Source organism: Lampris incognitus, chromosome 19 (genome assembly GCF_029633865.1).
Source record: "Lampris incognitus isolate fLamInc1 chromosome 19, fLamInc1.hap2, whole genome shotgun sequence".
Taxonomy (NCBI): domain Eukaryota; kingdom Metazoa; phylum Chordata; class Actinopteri; order Lampriformes; family Lampridae; genus Lampris; species Lampris incognitus.
This window is the reverse complement of record NC_079229.1, coordinates 15,149,746-15,170,369: the sequence shown is the minus strand read 5'-3', so window position 1 is coordinate 15,170,369 and position 20,624 is coordinate 15,149,746. Positions and strand designations below refer to the sequence as shown.

At 43.8% G+C, this 20,624-nt stretch overlaps 1 protein-coding gene across 1 annotated transcript in view; it reads left to right on the top strand.

Annotated features, from left to right (window-relative positions):
* Positions 1-20,624, top strand: part of cntnap2a (contactin associated protein 2a) — a gene marked incomplete at its 5' end in the record, with an annotated part of 429,422 nt that overhangs the window by 327,625 nt on the left and 81,173 nt on the right. The window contains one exon of the mRNA XM_056299196.1: positions 13,516-13,686. Coding sequence (XP_056155171.1) covers positions 13,516-13,686 — 171 coding nt within the window. The remainder of the gene's footprint in view (positions 1-13,515; positions 13,687-20,624) is intronic.

The window sequence follows — 20,624 nt, the reverse complement described above, 5'->3', positions numbered from 1 at the left end:
CAGCTAGAAAACCATGCTGTGTCACAAATACCAGTCATTTTAAATAGTCGGTGTGGCATGGCCAAAGACAACTTAGAAATCTTAATACTGGCTTCTGCTCAAGTAATCTTATCCATGGCAGTATTACATCCAAACCTAAAACGATCAAAACAGCATAAGATCACTTGGGGATAAGTCATTTCTAGTCAGTGACTTTATCACGTCACATAATCTTGATTTCATGTTCTTAACGGAAACCTCGTTAGATAATGAAAATAGTGCTGCTATTCTGATTGAGACTATCCCCCCTAACTCTGGGACTTGCAATGTCAGCCGTGATGGCAAAAAAAAGGTGGTGGAGTAGCTGCTCTGTGTAGAGATATATTTCAGTGCAAGCAGGTACATCTCGGAGAGTTGGACTCCTTTGAATGCATTCATTCCTTCTAAAGCATTCTCAACAGATTTTATGTCTAACCATTTACAGGCCGCCACAATACTGCAGCAATTTCTTAGATGATTTTACTGAGCTACTATCTCTCATTTCGACTGAATACGATCGTTTAGTTATTACCAGCGACTTTAATGTCCACATTGATAACACACTTGATAACTACGCAAAAGAACTCACTATCATACTGGAAACTTTTGGTTTATCACAGCATGTGCAAGGACCAACTCACAGTTGAGGGCATATTCTGGATTTAGTTATTACCAAGGGCCTTGACATTTGTAGTGTATCTGTATTTAAGGTTGCATTTTCTGATCATGTATCTTTGTTCTTTGATATATCCACTATTCATCAGACTCCTGCTAAACATGCAACAGTTAAGAAACGGCATTTTAATGAGAAGACTATTGAAATGTTTACTAAGGCTATTTCACTGAGCCTTCCCTCTACGTCAACCTCTGCCCCAGTAAAGGAAAAGTTGATCTTCCCCAAGCTTGGAGCACCATGGAGAAATGCAGCTTCTGTAAAAACTCAGAGTAGATAATGTAGGAAAGCAGACTGCAAATGCGAAAATCAGGCCTCCAAATCCACAACGACATTTATAAGGAAAACCTGCATGACTACACCTGGTATTAAAAGCAAGACAATCCTACTTCTCTGGTGTGATAAAAAAATAACTCTAACCTTGCTTGTGTTCTATTTTTAATTGTTGATAGGATGACTAGTTATGTTATATGGTCTGTAGACAGTGGCACTGATGAAAAGACAGGAGGCAGAGCTGCAGGTGGCAGAGTTGAAGATGCTAAGATTTTCATTGGGAGTTGAAGATGCTAAGATTTTCATTGGGAGTGACAAAGAAGGACAGGATTAGGAATGAGTATACGTATTAGAGGGACAGCTCAGGTTGGACGGTTTGGAGACAAAGCAAGAGAGGCAAGATTGAGATGGTTTGGACATGTGTGGAGGAGAGATGCTAGGTATATTGGGAGAAGGATGCTGAATATGGAGCTGCCAAGGAAGAGGAAAAGAGGAAGGCCAAAGAGTGGCTGGTGTGACAGAGGAAGATGCAGAGGACAGGAAGAGATTGAAACAGATGATCCGCTGTGGCGTCCCCTAACGGGAACAGCCAAAATTAGTAGTAGTCGTAGTAGATAGGCTGACTAGTATTCCAGTCAACTCCCCCTGAACATCTATAAGCCAGTAAATGCAATGAGTTTGCTGAGTTTTTCAGAGACAAAACTAAAACAATTCGAAGTTCTATAAATCAGCCGGCACAAAACATATCTTTTTATCCAGCTGAAATGACCTCGATAAGAATGTCTGAATTCAAGACCACTGGCCCTCATATCGTTGAGAAAATTGTCTATCTATACCTGCTGTCTAGAGCCTTTGCCTGCTACGTTTCTCAGTGTTTCAATTATTTATCAAAAGATCTGCTAAGAATCTGTTACCTGTTCAATTTCATCTGGCCTTTTCCCACAGGGTCAGTTATTAAATCCCTACTAAAAAAGAGTGCTCTAGATTTGTCTGTACTCAATAACCACAGACCAATATCAAACATACCATTTATAGGTAAAGTCACTGAGAAGGTTGCTTATCAGCAGCTTGCATATGTTTTCTTCATGCATACTCAATAATCCAGGTAAGGAAATCCCAGAAAGTTGAATCAGTTCATATGGACATAACATTTAGTGGTAGAAACGTCAACAATGATCTAAGTGACTTTTTCAGTCTCAGCTGGCTGCAGGTATCTGCAGCCTTATAATCAGCACAGTTGCATAATGACCAAAACCGGCACAGTTGCATCACAACAGAAACCAGCAACCAGTTTCATATGCAAATTGCTGTGACCATTAATTAGAATTAAAATGGCCATGTTTACTATTCACAGAGGATTGGGGAATAGTTGCAATCACAACATTGTAAGATGGTGACAGATGTACTCTTAACTCCCCCCTCAGTTGAGGGATGGTCATTCCCTGTTCACATAGATGGCCTCTTTGACTCCCCATTCAAACCAGTGTTCCTCCCTATCAAGGATGTGCACATCTTCATTCTTGAAAGAGTGGCCACTAGCCTGTAGATGGGTGTAGACCATGGACTCCTGGCCTGACAAGGTAGCGCTACTCTCTTGTGTCATCCTGTTCACCAGAGTCTGTTTGGTTTCCCCATGTACAATTCACGGCAAACCTCTCGGGACTTAACAGCATATACTATGTTGCTCTTTTTGTACCAGGGGACCGATTCCTGTGCCGGTTTTGGTTGTTATGCAACTGTGCTGTTTATAAGGTTGGGGATACCTGCAGTCAGCTAAGACTGACGAAGTTACTTAGATGAGTGATGAAACATTTCTCCCACTACACACTTTGTCAAGATGAACTGATTCAACTTTCTGGGAGCTGATGTAGTTGTTTCCTTAAGGCTAATGATTGCTTTGACATCTTCCAATCTGGATTTTGCCCCAACCACAGTACTGAGATGGTGCTAATTAAGGTGGTTAATGGCATTCATCTTAACTCTCACTCTGGTAATATATCAGTTCTGGATCTACTGGATTTAAGTGCTGCATTTGATACTGTTGACCATTATAGCTAGACTAGAAAACTGAGTCGGACTATCTGATACGCTCCTTCGCTGATTTAGGTCATACTTGCAAGATAGCAATTACTGTGTCTCCATTGGCAACTTTGTCTCCCAGAAGGTTAACATGATGTGGGGAGTTCCTCAAGGATCATTCCTTGGTCCTCTCTTATTTAATCTTTAAGTTCTACCCTAAGGGAAAACTTTGGAGGACAATAATATTGCCTACTATAGCAATGTTGATGATCAACAAATTCATATTGCTTTCTCACCCTCTGATTATAGTCCAATTGATTCCTTATATCATTGTGTCAGTGGATTTCGAGTTTGGTTTTTTTTTTGGTTTTTTTACGCTCAAATACGTTTCAGAACCAGACATTTTCATCAAAGGCTTTCATTTTTAGCCATGGTCTTATTTACCTGTCACAACATAGTGCAATTTAAATGGTCATCTGCTCTGAAGAGTTATTCACCAATATGTTTATATCTGTTTGTCCCAAGGGAATCCTGTCACTTGGTTCAAACCCCTTAAGGTTAGATTTTGAAAGGTACTATCTCAAATAGTTTTGCAAATAAACTCACTGCACATAAAGTTGTGCAGTAACAAGCAAAAAAAAGACGATTTTCTATATCACACTACCACAACACTAGCACTCTATGTCTAAATGAAATTAAATGACTACATCTCTATAGCACGTTTCTAGTCTGAGGACACGAAGTGCTTCTCTCGCTTGGCTAGGTCATTTAAGATATAAAACTTAATAAAAGTCTACAAAGTCAAAATCATGTAGGTGTTGGACCCTCAGTGGATTGTACTTTATTGAAAATGGTGGCCTCTTTATGTTACCCTCACCAATCAGCACTTGTTTCTTTCAGTCAATACAGTGCAGACCCACATCTCAATCTCCCTCTCCATTGTAGTACATCTTGTCTGCTCGGCACTGAATTGGTGTCCCTTTTGTGAAGGAAAATATAGTCCTTATATGTGTTTTAGATGGCAAGCCTTTTGATAAGAGGCATTAGAGGCCATCACAATGCAAAACAGGTGTTTCCAAAGAAATAACAGCAGCAGGTGGTGGTGAAAGAGAGCAAAAATGAATGAAGAAAACAGAAAGAATTACTTTTAAAAATCAGACCATCATGAAAAAGTGGAAAAATTCACTTTACCTGACACATAGTCCAGAGATTAGTGGGCCATATGACAAAGTAACTCAGTCGTATCCAGTGATACCACACATTTGAGGACAGGGACTCTCTAAGCTGGGCCTTATTGTACAAATAGGTGCATAAGACAAAAAGTCCTATGGTTATTTTGATGAAGACTGCGCGAAATTGTCACTACTGGTTTCACCTTGAGAACCAATTAGACAGAAAAATGGCTTGTCAAGAAAACCACTTCAAATACCATTTTGAAAACAGCCTGTCTTGGAAGAAGCGATTGCCAATCACAGGAGAAGATTGGCTCCTAGGAGGTTTTTTGCTTTCTGCGCTATTTCAACAGTAAAGAGCAAATAATTTGCACCTTATCCTGCTTGGAAAACGCATTGCTCCATACATACAGCTGCATAAAATAAAATGAAAAATAATAAAATATATAGAGCATTGTTTTTGTTTTGTTTTTTGGAAACCGTCAATGATGTTGATAAAAGTGCTCAACAAATGAGAAGCAGGATAGATAGATAGATAGATAGATAGATAGATAGATAGATAGATAGATAGATAGATAGATAGATAGATAGATAGATAGATAGATAGATAGATAGATAGATAGATAGATAGATAGATAGATAGATAGATAGATAGATAGATAGATAGATAGATAGATAGATAGAGATATACCGATCAGCCAAAACATTAAAACCACCTGGCTGATATTGTGTAGGTCCCCCTCGTGCCACCAAAGCAGCTCTGACCCATCGGGGCATGGACTCCACAATACCTCTGAAGGTGTCCTCTGGTATCTGGCACCAAGATGTTAGCAGCAGATCCTTTAAGTCCTGTAAGTTTCGAGGTGGGGCCTCCATGGATCGGACTTGTTTTTCCAGCACATCCCACAAGTCAGGGGTCAGGAACATTTTTGACTGGGAGAGCCATAAAAGCCAAATATTTCTAAATATATTTCATTGAGAGCCATATAGTATTTTTAACGTATAATAAATTAAATATGTCTTACTTTTAATGCGACTTCTGGTGCTGCATGGTTTTGCTGATGGCTTGTAGTCTGGTTCATACGTGGTGAGGTTGAGCTTCATGCAGGCGTTGAGGCTTCCATCAGTTAAACGTGAGCGTAGGTTGGTCTTAATGTTCCTCATATGCGAGAATGACTGCTCACATGCATATGTAGAGCCAAGCATGGTCAATACGGCAATACTCACACCCTGCATTGTGTGGTATGTCACAGGAAGCTCGTTCCAAGTTTTAAGAATCAGCTGGTCTTCAGGTTGAAGATTTTTCATTTCTGTCCACTTGTGTTCCCTCGCAAGCTCTGCTTGCTGTCGCGCAAGACTTTCCAACTCTCCATTAAGTGACTTGAACTTACTCCTCCACATGTCTGATGCCTTCAGGTCAGCAACTTCCAGCTCAAAGTCTCTGATAGAGACCCCGGGGATGCATGTCAGGTCGAGTTTGTCCACTGCACACTCATGTGGATGAGTGATGAACTTGAAAAGACCAGTGCGCACACGAAATTCTCCAAAACATGCTTTGAATTGCTTCAGGAGATTGGACGTAAAGCCAGCTAGCTGCTGGAGATCCAGATGTTGAGTGGAGTCACTTGCTAAGCATGCATCTCTAAATTGTTGCAGTCTTTCAAAGTGCAGAAGACGACCTGTTTCAATGTCCCTGAGAAAGACTTCCAGCTTGCTTTCAAATGCAAACACTGCTTGTTGAAGGGATGAGATTGTATTTCCAATACCTTGCATTTTCACATTGAGCTGGTTCATATGGCCAGTTATGTCCACGAGATAGTGAAACTGCAGGAGCCAGTCAATGTTGTCTAGCTCAGGATGCTTGACGCCTTTCATTTCAAGAAAAGTCCGGATTTCACTCAGGCAAGCTGCAAAACGGCTGAGCACCTTCCCCCTTGACAACCAGCGCACGTTGCTGTGTAAAAGCAGACCGGGATAATGATTCCCAACTTCTTCTAACAGAGCTTTAAACTGGCGATCATTTAAAGCTCGGGCAACAATAAAGTTGACCACTCGAATGACCAGCGACATCACCTCACCAAGCTCCTGGCCACACGTCTGAGCGCAAAGCGCCTCCTGGTGCAGGATGCAATGAAAACTTAGGATGGCTCTCTTTTCATGTTCACGGAGAAGCACTAAAAATCCTTTGTTCTTCCCCAACATACAGGGTGCACCATCAGTACAGACAGAAATAAGTTTATCCATCGGTAGTTTTTTTTCTTTAGCAAACTCCATGAAAGACGTGAATAAATCCTCTCCTCTTGTTGTCCCTTTCATTGGCAAAACAGCCAAGCTTTCCTCACGCAGTGTGTCACCTGCAGCATACCTGGCAATTGTACTGCACTGAGATAGATGGCTAACGTCTGTTGACTCATCTAACGCGAGAGAAAAGTATGTCCCGGCGTTTATGTCCTTAATTTGTGTTTTCTCGACTTGATTTGCCATCATGATGCTACGATCGTGCACAGTTCTTGCTGACAGGGGCATGTCTTTTATTCGTTTGATTGTCTTGTCTTTATTTGGGAAGTCATCAAACAGTTCATTGGCCACATCAAGCATGAATGTTTTGGCATACTCGCCATCTGTGAATGACTTTCCATTCCTTGCTATTGCCAAAGCACCCGCAAAGCTAGCGGAATTCCCGTCCCCTTGCTTGGTCCACACACGTAGTTGCTGCTGACTCGTCTGCACTCTCCGCTGTAGCTCCTCGCATGCCCTTTTCCTGCTGTCCCCCGCTGGAGATTTCCATGCAAATTAAGCATGGTGCGTATCGAAGTGCCGCTTTATATTTGACCGTTTCATCGATGCAATTTAACATTGCATATTAGACATACCGCAGATCCTGCTCTCTCCACAAATGCAAATTCCTCTGTCCACGCAGCCTGGAATGCACGGTAATCATCGTCTTTTTTTTCTTTTCGCCATCTTTTCCGTTACAAGGGTTGAAGCGGATAAACTAGTTGGCCATCTGATAAAATTGATTTCTTCACCTTTACAATGACCCGGACATGCTCGCGAGCCATTGGTTCCCGACCCGACCCACGGGTGACCCGTGACCCGTGAAATTTATCTTCAAAACGAATTTCTGTTTACTTTAAAATGACACATTATTATTAAGAAATATCACAAGTATTTTAAAATCAGTTCCAAACTGATTTTTTTTTTCAACTCAAAATTGTCTGGGAGCCATATGCCGTCACCGGAAGAGCCATATATGGCTCGCGAGCCATAGGTTCCCGACCGCTGCCACAGGTACTCGATCGGATTGAGATCTGGGGAATTTGGAGGCTGAGGCAACACTTAGAACTCTTTGTATATTCCTCAAACCATTCCTGAACAATTTTTGTGGTGTGGCAGGGCACATTATCCTCCTGAAAGAGGCCACTGCCATCAGGGAATACTGTTGCTATGAGCTTTATTTTAATCTTTTTTTTTGTTTTAGTTTGGTAACACTTTAGTATGGGGAACATAAAAAACTTAATTACTAGTGAATTAGTAATGATCAAGATGTCACTTTAGTATGGGGAACATATTCTAAGTAACAAAAACTTAATTTACAGTAATTTAGCACTATTAACACTTGTAGTTTTGTGTTTTGTTATGTAAGAACAGACCATATTCATTAAGTGTTAGTAAGGGAGAATAACTCTTCTTGTGGTACTACCACCTTATAAAGTCCATAGTAAGCAAAGCATATTGAGATGGTACTACTAATAAGCAATAATTCTGAGGTTATAGAGGGAAAACTCATAGTCAATGGCTTACTGGTTGTATAATAAGGCCATGCAGAATAAGGCATTAATGAGTATGTAATAATGACCAATTAAGAGCCAATATGTTGCTAATTTGCATGCTAATAAGCACCTAATTAATGGGGACTACGTTCCCCATACTAAAGTGTTACCTTTTGTTTTTGTTCTTATCTAAGGCACTATACAAAACTAAGCTGTTGTTGTTGTGTACTTGGTCTGCAACAATGTTTAGGCAGGTCGTATGTATCAAATTGACATCCACATAAATGCCAGGACCCAAGGTTGGCGGCACAGTGGTTGCAGTGGTTAGCATTTTTGCCTCACAGCAAAAAAGTCCTGGGTTCGAACCCCAGGGTTATTCAACCTTGGGGGTCATCCCAGGTCGTCCTCTGTGTGGAGTTTGCATGTTCTCTGTGTGTCTGCGGTGGGTTTTCCCCGGGTGCTCCAGTTTCCCCCACCATCAAAAAAGACATGCATGTTAGGGTTAGTACTCCTGTCTATTCCCTTGACTGAGACATGGCAAGACAAACTGGAGTTGGTCCCCGGATAATGCACGGCAGCTGCCCACTGCTCCTAGCTACACGGTCAGGATGGGTTAAATGCAGAGTGTAATTTCCCTACGGGGATCAATAAAGGATCTCAAAATTAAAAATTAAAAATAAATTCCCAGCAGAACATTGCTATTGTATTACTATTATTGCTGCAGTGTTGAGGAGCCAAAACCCAAGAATTTTACTCTCTTGTACTTGTATAATGAGACATAGAAAATAAAGAATCTTGAATCCAAGGATCCCTCTGCCAGCTTGCCTTCTCCCTACAGTGCATCCTGTCATCATCTCTTCACCAGGTAAATGACACACAAGCACCCGGCCATCTACATGATGTAAATGAAAGATGATTCACCACCTTCTTCCATTGCTCCAAGGTTCAGTTCTGATGCTCACATGCCCATTTTAGGTGCTTTCAGTGGTGGACAAGGGTCGTCATGGGCACTTTGACTGGTCTGCAGCTACGCAGCTGCATATGCAGAAAACTGTGATGCATTGTGTGTTCTGACACCTGTCTGTCATAGCCAGCATTAACTTTTTCAGCAATTTGAGCTACAGTAACTCCTGTGGGATCGAACCAGATGGGTTAGCCTTCACTCCCCACACGCATAGTGGTTTTAATTAATGTTTTGGCTGATTGGTGTATATGAAACAAGAGTGATTGCAACACAGAAGGAGAAGAAAAAGAAGAATTGCCTGTCAAACATGCCTTCATCTAGTTGAGCAAGATCCAGTAGTTTTACAGCTTAAACTTTTTTTCTCATTTGTGTCCATGCCTCAAACAATGTTATTCAGCCTTACTATTTATAGATTAATGTTTGCAGTATCACTGGTCTCTTGGTTCAGAAAGATGGAGTGTGTTTACATGCTGGAATAGGATTTTTGAGACATTTGTTTGCTAAACATTTCAATATGCAAGTGATAAATGTGCCACGGAGCCCAGCCAACCAATTGCATCTGTGAGCTCGGCACAGGGGGGCAATCACTGGTTTCTGATTTGATTTCTATGTTTATTCCTCCAACATCCTTTTCACTCTATCTCTCCAACTGTCACCCTTCCATCTCTCTGTTCTCCTCCATTGCATCCCGCTACTTTGATCTCCTCTCTCTCCCTCTTCCTGCCCTGATCTCTCCCTTCGCTCCATCCCTCATGTCCTCCCTCCTTCCTTATGAAGTATGACTCACCTCCTGCCTGTGTTTCTGTCTGAATTTCCCTCTCGGTTCCGTGTCTTTGCTGACAGACAGCACAGAGACGGCCATGCTGATATCAGGAAAGGTCTCATTATTGAGCAAAATGCAATAGAAACAGCTGTTGTACACGTTGCCAGAGAGTTGTGCTATTAACTGTTAAACTTCTGATTGTGACCAAGCATTTTTTTTTTCAAACAAGTCTTCATGACGCATTCTACATTTCTATACAAATAGAGAGCTGGGTGTCCAGGTGACATGGCGGTCTATTCTATTGCCTACCAACACGGGGATTGCCAGTTCGAAACCCCGTGTTACCTCCGCCTTGGTTGGGCGTCCCTACAGACACAATTGGCCATTTCTGCGGGCGGGAAGCTGGATGTGGGTATGTGTCCTGATCGCTGTACTCGCACCTCCTCTAGTCGGTCAGGGCACCTGTTCAGGGGGAAGGGGGAGCTGGAGGGAATAGCGTGATCCTTCCACGTGCTACGTCCCCCCTGGTGAAACTCCTCACTGTCAGGTGAAAAGAAGTGGCTGGTGACTCCACATGTATCGGAGGAGGCACATGGTAGTCTGCAGCCCTCCCCGGATCAGCAGAGGGGGTATAGCAGTGACCTGGATGGCTCGGAAGAGTGGGGTAACTGGTCGGATACAACTGGGGAGAAAAAGAGAAAAAAATAAAAATAAATGCAGAGCTACTTTACCTGCATTTTTTCTGCTACTCTGTGTCACGTTACCATATTACATTTTTAGGTTTATAGCTTGTAAAGCATGAGAAGTAAACAGTTTGACCCACTAAAAAGGATGGACAATTTTTTTGTGTGATAACTCAAACCATGTTTAAGTGGTTTCAGATATGATTTGATCCTACAACTTGACGTTATTTTACCTTTATATGTGGTTATACCCTTCCAATAAGGCAACAGGATGGCTTTTCAGCTCCTGAATGTGCATCATTTACAGGAGATAAAAAGACCTTTTGTAATTGGTTTGCACTGTTATGTCTTAAAAGAGTCACAGCTTGCTTCCTCTCATCGGATTCAATTTCCTGTATGACTGTGATGTTCAAGATATACATATGAATAGACCCCCCCCCCCACTGCTTGAGGAAACAACAAATGTAAATGCATACACACACGCACACACAAACACACAGTAGTGCACACCTCTATGCAGATGGGCCAATTTACAGCAGCTTTGTTGAAAAGTGTTTTTCTTCATATTTTATAGTGTGTTTGTGTGTGTGTGTGTGTGTGTGTGTGTGTGTGTGTGTGTGTGTGTGTGTGTGTGTGTGTGTGTGTCCTCTCCAGGCATCTCCTGTGTTCAGTCCTTGAATTAACCCTGGTCAATAATTGGCTTTGCTTCCCATGGAGAAATGAACAGTATTCTAACTTCAAACACTAATCACAAAAGTAGCCTCAATAGGAGACCCTGGTAGTAGTGTGTGTGTGTCTGTGTGTCTGTATGTGTGTATGTGTGTGTGTGTGTGCGCGCGCGTGTGTGCGCACGCACGCGCGCATGCATGCACGCACATTTGTATCTCTGGCCGCGAGCTGTCCTTGCCCCCGGTGACAGGATGTGAAGCTGTTGGATAGGGGCGGAGTCTCTTGCTGTCACTGGGGTGGGCTTATCACACTGAACCAGGAGACACACACACACACACGCACGCACACTTTTCTCTCTGGTGCCTGACAGTTCTTGTCTTATATGGTTGGGGTGTAGGGTCTGAGGCTAATCCTCAGAAGCCAGGGACGGAGATCTCACACAGCTGATACCATGTAAGCCTTCACACTTTTCCTCCATTTGGCTCTGCAGTAACCGCCCTCCTCTGCCCCCTCCTCCCCGTCTGCTGTCCGTCTTATCCCTGTAGCTCCTCACTCCTCTTATCATTTCCCATCTGTAGGACTGTCCTCTATTTTCCTCTCCTGTCTTCTCGTCTCATCTCATCTTCTCTCATTCCTTGTCCCATCCTCGTCTCTCCCTTTCTCTGCTTTCATCACGGGCCTTCCTTTTGAAAATGTGGTCCTCCTTCCGCCTTCTTTCTCATCTCACCTGTCCTCAACTCGCTTCTCCACACTCTCTGCCCCCCCCCGCCCTCTTCTTCCTCCCCCTTTGCCGCTCCTCCTCATCTTTTCTTATACCTGTTCACCTTGAGAACTGGCTCATTTTGCCACATTAGATTGTGTGAGAAACACAATAGGGCATGAATGCAAGAGGGATGAAGGGAGAGGGACAAAGCCAGGCCAAGGTACAGACATTGAAAGAGAGAGACAGATAAAGAGGGAGCAAGAGAGATGAAGAGAGAAAGAGAGAGAATAAAGCAGAAAAGTCACTTCATCAACCACAGCCTAATGATTCATCAGCAGCTGCTTAGTCCACCACCACTTTGTCTTCATTAGCAGCTGCTGGTTTCACTTCATTCAGAACTCATTAGGAAAGTTGTTATCAAAAATGATGCAACATTTTTCTCCCTGTACCTTTGACCCCTTCCCAGGTCCCTGTTGAGAGAGGTGAATACTCTGGTTCCTGGATGTTATTTTTAGGCTGGGGGAGTGCAATCTGTGCATTGGTGGAGCCACAATTTTGGAGTTATATGACAACTTTTATATGTGTGATAGTCTCTTCATCCCATCTATCCTGTTCCCTTTCACATCTTACTATGTCACAAAAAAAGAGAGAAACACACCTCAGAGAGAATTATGGGTAAACAGCCATTGGGCAGATGGTATGGGGCTTTCATCCGGAATCAGGTGACCGCCATTAAGAAAGAAAAAAATGCTGATGGCATCCGGGTAGCGTATTGGTCTATTCCATTGCCTACCAACACAGGGATCGCCAGTTCGAATCCCCGTGTTACCTCCAGCTTGGTCGGGCGTCCCTACAGACACTATTGGCCGTGTCTGCAGGTGGGAAGCCAGATGTGGGTATGTGTCTTGGTCACTGCACTAGCGCCTCCTCTGGTCGGTCGGGGCGTCTGTTTGGGGGGGAAGGGGAACTGGGGGGAATACCGTGATCCTCCCACGTGCTACATCCCGCTGGCGAAACTCCTCAGTGTCAGGTGAAAAGAAGCGGCTGGCGACTCCACATCTATCAGAGGAGGCATGTGGTAGTCTGAAGCCCTCGCAGGCTCAGCAGAGGGGGTGGAGCAGCAACCGGGACTGTTCGGAAGGATGGGGTAATTGGCCGGATACGATTGTTGAGAAAGGGGGGAGGGGGGATAAAAAAAATGCTGAAAGATGTTGGCAACATGGACGCCTCTGTAGCCGAATGGTTACAATATGTACCACATGGCTATACGGTCGCAACGTCACCTGTTCAATTCCAGCTGTCATACCCCTCTCTCTCTCTCCCTTATTATTTGTCTACCTCTGCACTGCCACTGTCAAATAAAAAGGTAAAAACACCAAAAACATAATCTTAGAAAAAAAAAGATGTTGGCAACACCAGATTTAGTCATGGTTGAGTTTTATCTGTTATTGGAAGTTATGGAACAAGATGTTATGGCCTGCACTACATTGTATGCCAGAAAATATTAATGCTATGTGAGAAATTCTAAAATAGTAACTTAAGGTAATATTTATTCAAAAGAGATATTCAGGGGTTGTGAAAAGTGAACCCATTTCGAATGAACTGGGTTCTCTACATTGCCTCTTCAGAATGAAACTATTTATTTCATTAAATTATCCTGTTGTGTGTTATTGGAGAACAGTGAGTTGAAGTGGTTGCTGTGGTACCGACGAAATGAGAGCTACTGGATGGAATAGCTCTGGCGGCTGCTATCGCTCTTGCTCAGAATTGTAATTTCTTTCCATCTTTTGCTTTGTTTTCCCCAGGCAACTTCTGGAATGCTGCATCATTCACCACGCCGTCCTCCTATCTGCACTTTGCCACCTTCCAGGGGGAGACCAGCGCTGACATCTCTTTTTATTTCAAGACCAGCGCCCCCTACGGAGTCTTTTTGGAAAACCTGGGCAACACTGACTTCATTCGTTTGGAGCTGAAATGTAAGATGTGTCTCTTAGTTCTTCTGTATTTTCATCTGTTTTTTACATCCATCAGTGTGAGAATTAATCCAGCTGTAAGTAAACTTTATTTATATAGCACTTTTCAAAACAGGGGTTACAAAGTCCTTCACAGTTGATAATAAAATGCGTAATAGTACACAAGATGAAAACACCAAGTAAAAAACACAATTTATAAATGGGAACAAACGGGCATCCGGGTGGCGTGGCAGTCTATTCTGTTGCCTACGAACACAGGATCACCGGTTCGAATCCTCGTGTTGCCACCAGCTTGGTTGGGCATCCTTACAGGCACAATTGGCCATGTCTGCGGGTAAGAAGCCAGGTGGGGGTATGTGTCCTGGTCGCTGCACTAGCACCTCCTCTGGTCGATCGGGGCGCCTATTCGGGGGGGACGGGGAACTGGGGGGGAATAGCGTGAGCCTCCCACGTGCTATGTCCCCCAGGTGAAACTCCTCACTGTCAGGTGAAAAGAAGCGGCTGGCGACTCCACATGTATCGGAGGAGGCATGTGGTAGTCTGCAGCCCTCCCGGGATTGGCAGAGGGGATGGAGCAGTGACTAGGATGGCTCAGAAGAGTGGAGTAATTGGCCAAGTACAATTGGGAGAAAACGGGAGAAAAAGAAGGGGGGGATTAAAAATGGAAACAAACACTCAATAAAAACAATATAAGCAACAAAACAACATTGTAACGTGCATGGATAAGTAGACACGTTGGTCCTTGACTAACAGGTTGGACCCTTTAGTCGACTGGTTAACGTTGTCGCTTGCGGAGTGGGAGACATGGGTTCGCGTCCTGGCTGTGGCAGTCCGGACTGCCTCCCAAATTCGCTACAATATTAAAAGACAAGTAAAACCAATAGGAACCTGACAGAGAAGGGGAGGCAATTCCATCATGTTGGAGCTAAAACAGTAAAAGCACAGTCCCCCTTTTTTGAGCCTGGATCGTGGGACAGTTAAGAGTAGTTGGTCAGAACATCTGAGACATCATGGTGCAAAGTACTGGGTTATACGGGTGCCATGCCATGAAGGGCTTTGAATGTGATCAGGAGGATCTTGGAACCGAATTCTGAAGCATACAGGAAGCTAATGTAAGTGGGCCAGAATGGGTGTAATGTGCTCTCTTTGTTTGATGTTTGTCAAAAGCCTGGCTGCCGCTTTCTGAACCAGCGGAAGTTGAGCAATTGCACTCAAAGAGAAGAGGTAAAAGCATAGGTGATTTGCTCTATGATGTTCTTAGGCAATGTTGAACTGATTTTGGCAATATTTCTGAGTTGTAAAAAACAAAACTGAACCAACTTCTTAATGTGTTGGTTTTGTACACACACAGGTTTTGATCAAACACAACATCCAAGATTTCTAGCAGAATGGTTTATATCCCCTGCTAATTGCCTGAAGTAGACTAACACTCTGAAACCTGGTCTGGGCCAATAACCAAGATTTCTGTTTTGTCCGTATTCAGCTGTAAAAATTTTTTTATTGACATCCAATCTTTGATAACAGTAAAGCAAAACTGTAGAGAATCCAGATTATTAAGCTTGACAGATTTAAATGAAACATAAAGCTGGGTGTCATCTGCATAGCAGTGGTAGGCAGCAGCGGTAGGAGAAAGTGATAGGGATGCAATGCTGAACAATGGGTGCATCCCATCAGGACGCACACATGCTAAAACCTTAAATGGACAAAGGCACAGCAAGAGACAAAACTTCATTTCCCCTGCTCATCGTTGTGTGCTCTTTGGTATGATTGTGAGGTAGTGAAATACTGTATTTAAGGCAACTGCCTTATAAAATATTGTGCCCACGGTGAACCTCTGTTTACTCTGATTCACTTACTCTTAAGGGAACAAAATGGCAGCTGTAAAAGGAAATGAGAGACCGGCACACACATATTTTCTGTTCTCAGTGAAAGTTGAATCAGTTCATCTGCACACAGTGTTTATTGAGAGATGTCCAGATGAACTGGTACAACCGTCTGTGATGAAGATATTTTCTCTCCTCTTGCTCAAGTGCACAAAATGGCAGCTTTCATTTTGTATAAATGGCTTTAAACATAAAACAGCTGAACAGCTGCATGCTGGCCTTAAGTATCCTTCCTGCACACACACACACACACACACACACACACCCACACCATCTCCAAAGCAATGAAAAAACTGTCTCAAGCTGCTTTAAATGCCTTATCTCACAAATTCTAATCCTAAATATACACACACTCATACACAAATGGGCTGTGTTTAAAAAAAAAAACAAGTGAACAACCATATGAAGGGAAAAAAAACACAAATATGCAAATGTTACACACTGTCCAAAGGCAAGACTAACTGACTACATTTTCCACCTGCACTGCCATCCTGACAATTGGTTTTGAGAGAGATGATGGGAGAGAGGGATGAAGAAGATGATGACAAAATTGGGGAGAAAAAGGAGTTCTTAATACTAAGTGATAGGTCAGCTGTGCTTTTCTCCCCTTGTAACATGCACAAACCTGTAAACACACACACATACACGCACGCACATGCACACACACACACACACACACTCTTTTCTCTCTGTATACTTCAATATATCTCATTACCACAATGCAACTTAAACTTGGTGTGGCAGGTCTTGTGCCACGGAAGGGTTCAGAGATGGAGGACGGACACAGGTTTGGTGGAAAGACTGATTTTTTCTTAATTTCTCAAACTATTTACAACTGTCTTTATTTGCATGCTGCACAGGATGGTGCTCAGCAGTGCTGGAGTCTTTCTCTGTTTGCTCCTCTCTGTGTCAGGAGCCTGTCTGACCTTTTTCTCTCGCCTTGTCTCTCTCTGTGTCTCCTGCATGTACTTGTAGTTTGTCCGTGTGTCAGTCCGAGACCTAACATCACTGCAGAATATAGAGCATAGCATTGTCAACTGAGTACACCCGAGGCTGATCACAGAACAACTGCTCTCCCGTGACCCATGCCCCCTCTCTCTCCGCTGGCAGCCAAGGCTAAACTCACTGCCACATACCCCCACCACCCAACTTAGGCCAGGGCTACATCCAGCCGACAGTCAACTCCCCCGTGAGTGAAATAGGAAGTTGGCCACGACCATCTGCATCCCCAGCCTATGGACCACCTTGAACTTAAATGGCTGTAAAGCTTGATACCAACAGATGATCCACACATTGGCATCCTTCATGTGATGGAGCCACTGGACCAGGGCATGGTCCAAACAGAGGGTTAATGACCACCCCAGGAGGTAGAAGCAGAGGGTGCTGACCATCAATCCAATGGCCAGACACTTCTTTTCCATGGTATTCTACCTCCGTTCTCTCATCCAGCTTGCAACTTATGTACAGTACTGGGCGATCGACTCCACCCACCTCCTGGGACAAATCGGCTCCCAAGCCCTCTGTCCGAGGCATCGACCTGTAAGACAAAAGGGAGACAGAAGTTAGGAGGTTGGATCCAACCATTTATCCCAATTGTGGCTTTCCATGTGCATGAACTTAAGAATAAAGGCTTTGAGTGTTTTATTAAATCTCTCCACGAGCCTGTCTGTTTGGGAGTGACACTCGTGCAGATTGATGTTATCCTGACGCGGGAAGTTATGTGAAACAGTGCTTTTAGCTGAGATTTTGTGCAAGAGCACCACTTCAGGATAGTGCATTTTGTAATCCACTATGAGGAACACAAAGTTATATCCCCGTGCACTCCAATCTAATGTCCCGATGAGGTCCATTCTAGGGGTTGCACTAGTGCATAATTTTACAACTTGAATTCTTCTTTCCTGAAAAACTCGAGTTGTCGAGAGGTCATACGGGAGGTGTCTTGCATCAATTAAAAGACTATGTAACTTTGATGGGGTTGGTCAGAGCACATAAAGCAATGCCATGCCTTCGAAGATGTTGAAAGAAGCTTCATAGTTATCGGTGGATGTCATCTTGGGGAGGGTAATCTGGGGCCGATATGACGGGGAAGCATCCAGATCACCCCTGCAGGCAGCCAAAGAGGAGTGCAGCAGCTCTGTCAGGACAGCCCGGTCTTCTGCCTGCTGAGCAGCCAACTCCTGCAGGGCTTGGGTGGATTTGTTGATGCTGAATGCGGGACTGGCTCTGCTAGAGGTTGGCTATTCGGTGGAGGGCTCGCCCCAACTGAGATTCTTGTGGCTCCATCTCTTTTCATCCATACGGGCCACCACTGTGGCAGCTCTCGTGCCATGGGAGGATTCAGAGATGGGCGGCGGACGCAGGTTCGGCAGAAATGCATTTTTTGTTTCCCAAACTATTTACAACTGTCTTTGTTCCCAGTCGCACGCTGCTCAAGCCGGTGCTCAGCAGTGCAGGAGTCTTTCTCTGTTTGCTCCTCTTTGTGTCAGGAGTCTCTCTGTTCTTTTTTCTCTCTCCTTGTTTCTCTCAGTGTTTCCTGCTTGTACATTCACTTTGTCCGTGTGTCAGTCCAGGGCCCAGCTTCACTGCAGAATATAAAGCATAGCATGTCAACTGAGAGCTTGCAGCCAAGGCTAAACCACACTTGGATAGCACCTTTATACACACTGGGATATTTATCTCTTTGACCTTTTTGTTTTCTACCTTCGTTAATATCTATTCTTCTTAAACAGATTCCTCGTTTTCACCGGCTGTCTCCCATCTCTGCTACTTATTGACAATTTAATGTGTCAGTCTTTCCTGATTATGCTCAAACAACTCAAATTAACATCCAAATGGTCGTGACAGAGCCTTTCCAATTGAGAATGTAAGATTCGTGGGCTTTAATTTAATAGTGGAGCTGTATTGTGAAGCAGGCTATCGGGCTGGAATGGCTGTCAATGGTATGATGGATGACTAATTGCATTTCATTGAACTTCAGAGAGATGTGACGACTTGGTGTCAGGACTCTTTGATGACCATTTCCTGATTGCATAAATAACCCCCCATTTTGTGTCAGAATGCCAACAAGTGACCAGGCACCAACTCGACAGAAGCAATTTTGAGCCAAAGTGCTCTCAGAAGCCATTAAAAGGGAATGACATTATGCAAGCTAGTTTCAAAAGGCCTAATAGTTTAATTCAGCTTTTCTTTCCTTTGCCAATTCTCTCTGTTCACCACTAAATTCATTAGGGTTTGTACAAATTCATTTCCACGCTCGCATGTTCACAGGAACACCAGCGCAGATCCTTGAGAGAAAAACATTGTGGGCTCACATGACAAATGCATGTATACTGTGATGGTGGTCAGTGGGGGTCGGTGTTCATCTTTCCAATAGGCTCAAACACGCACACATACACACACAGACAGAGATAGATACACACACATAGAGACAGACATAGATACAGTAAGTATCTATGTCTGTCATGGTTGCACAGCAGGGCAGAGGAGATAGGGAGTTCATGTGTGCCTCTCCCCAGGCTTTCAAAATACCCCACATCGATTTCCTCTTGCCTCTCCCTCGCTATCATATTAGCCTTGCATTTGGCCTCACAGCATACGGGTAGACACAACCACACTACAACTTCCCTGCGAACACACACGCACACACAACACACACACATAATCTCTGCCCTCTCACTAGTGCTAAACTGTATCTGCTACAATCCAGTCAAGGCATGAAATGACTAGCATTAAGCCAAGACAGCATGGCCGCTCCACTGCAGGAGCTCAAAGCAGGGAAACACACCCACCCGTGCATGCGAAGATTGCACACACAGGATATACATTACTGTGACCTAGACAGTCTGAATGCCATCAGGCGAATGCTTTGCACTTTTGAGACTTCAAGATGCAGAAAAAGGCATGCACACATTTTAGAGGTAGCTTTCAGGGGCTTTGAGAACTGCTTTCAGTAGAGTGTTGGTAACAGGATTGGAGACATGGAGCTGCTTAAATACAGAAATCCTGAACTTCTCTGATGCTCTGTGGTTCAGTGGACTACAATCAATGCCATGTGTTTGTGATGTTTGCAATATTTATAAGGCCGCACTTTTAGTGATAGCTGAGCTTTAGTACACTGATCTTCCATAGCCTCAGAACTTTTTTGTTTTTCTTGGATTTTTCCCCGTTTTTCCCCCCAATTGTGCTCGGCCAATTATCCCGCTCTTCTGAGCCATCCCGGTCACTGCTCCACCCCCTCTGTTGATCCGAGGAGGGCTGCAGACATGCCTCCTCCGATACATGTGGAGTCACCAGCTTTTCACCTGACAGTGAGGAGTTTCACCAGGGGGACGTAGCGTGTGGGGGGATCACACTATCCCCCCCAGTTCCCCCCCGCCCCCCGAACATGCGCCCCAACCGACCATAGCAGGCGCTAGTGCAGCGACCAGAACACATACCAACATCCGGCTTCCCACCCGCAGACATGGCAAATTGTGTCTGTAGGGATGCTCGACCAAGCCAGAGGTAACACGGGAATTTGAATCCCCATGTTGGTAGGCAACGAAATAAACCGCTACGCTACCCGGACACCTCATAGCCTCAGATCTAACTGAGAATTTAGTTTCTCACAGAATGAGAAAGAAATCTTGACATCATATGGTACCTGACACTAACTTAGACGAATAGTGGTATATCCATCCATCCATCCATTATCCAAACCGCTTATCCTGCTCAGGGTTGCAGGGATGCTGGAGCCTATCCCCCAGTTATTGGGCGGCAGGCGGGGAAACACCCTGGACAGGCTGCCAGGCCATCTAATTGTAGTTCAATTTACTACTAGAGGTCCCTCCATGTTATATATATCTACTGCATCTAGCCAACAACTAAGTAAAAAAAAAAAAAAGCAATTCAAAATAAAAGAATTGTTTTATAATCTCTCCTTTCTTCATTACCACACACACACACACACACACACACACATACACACACAGCAAGAGGTCTTTTGTATTGCACACAGCAAGTTGTTGTTATTAATCATTTCAAAATTTAAAGAGCCTCCCTGTCACAGAGAAAGGCTTA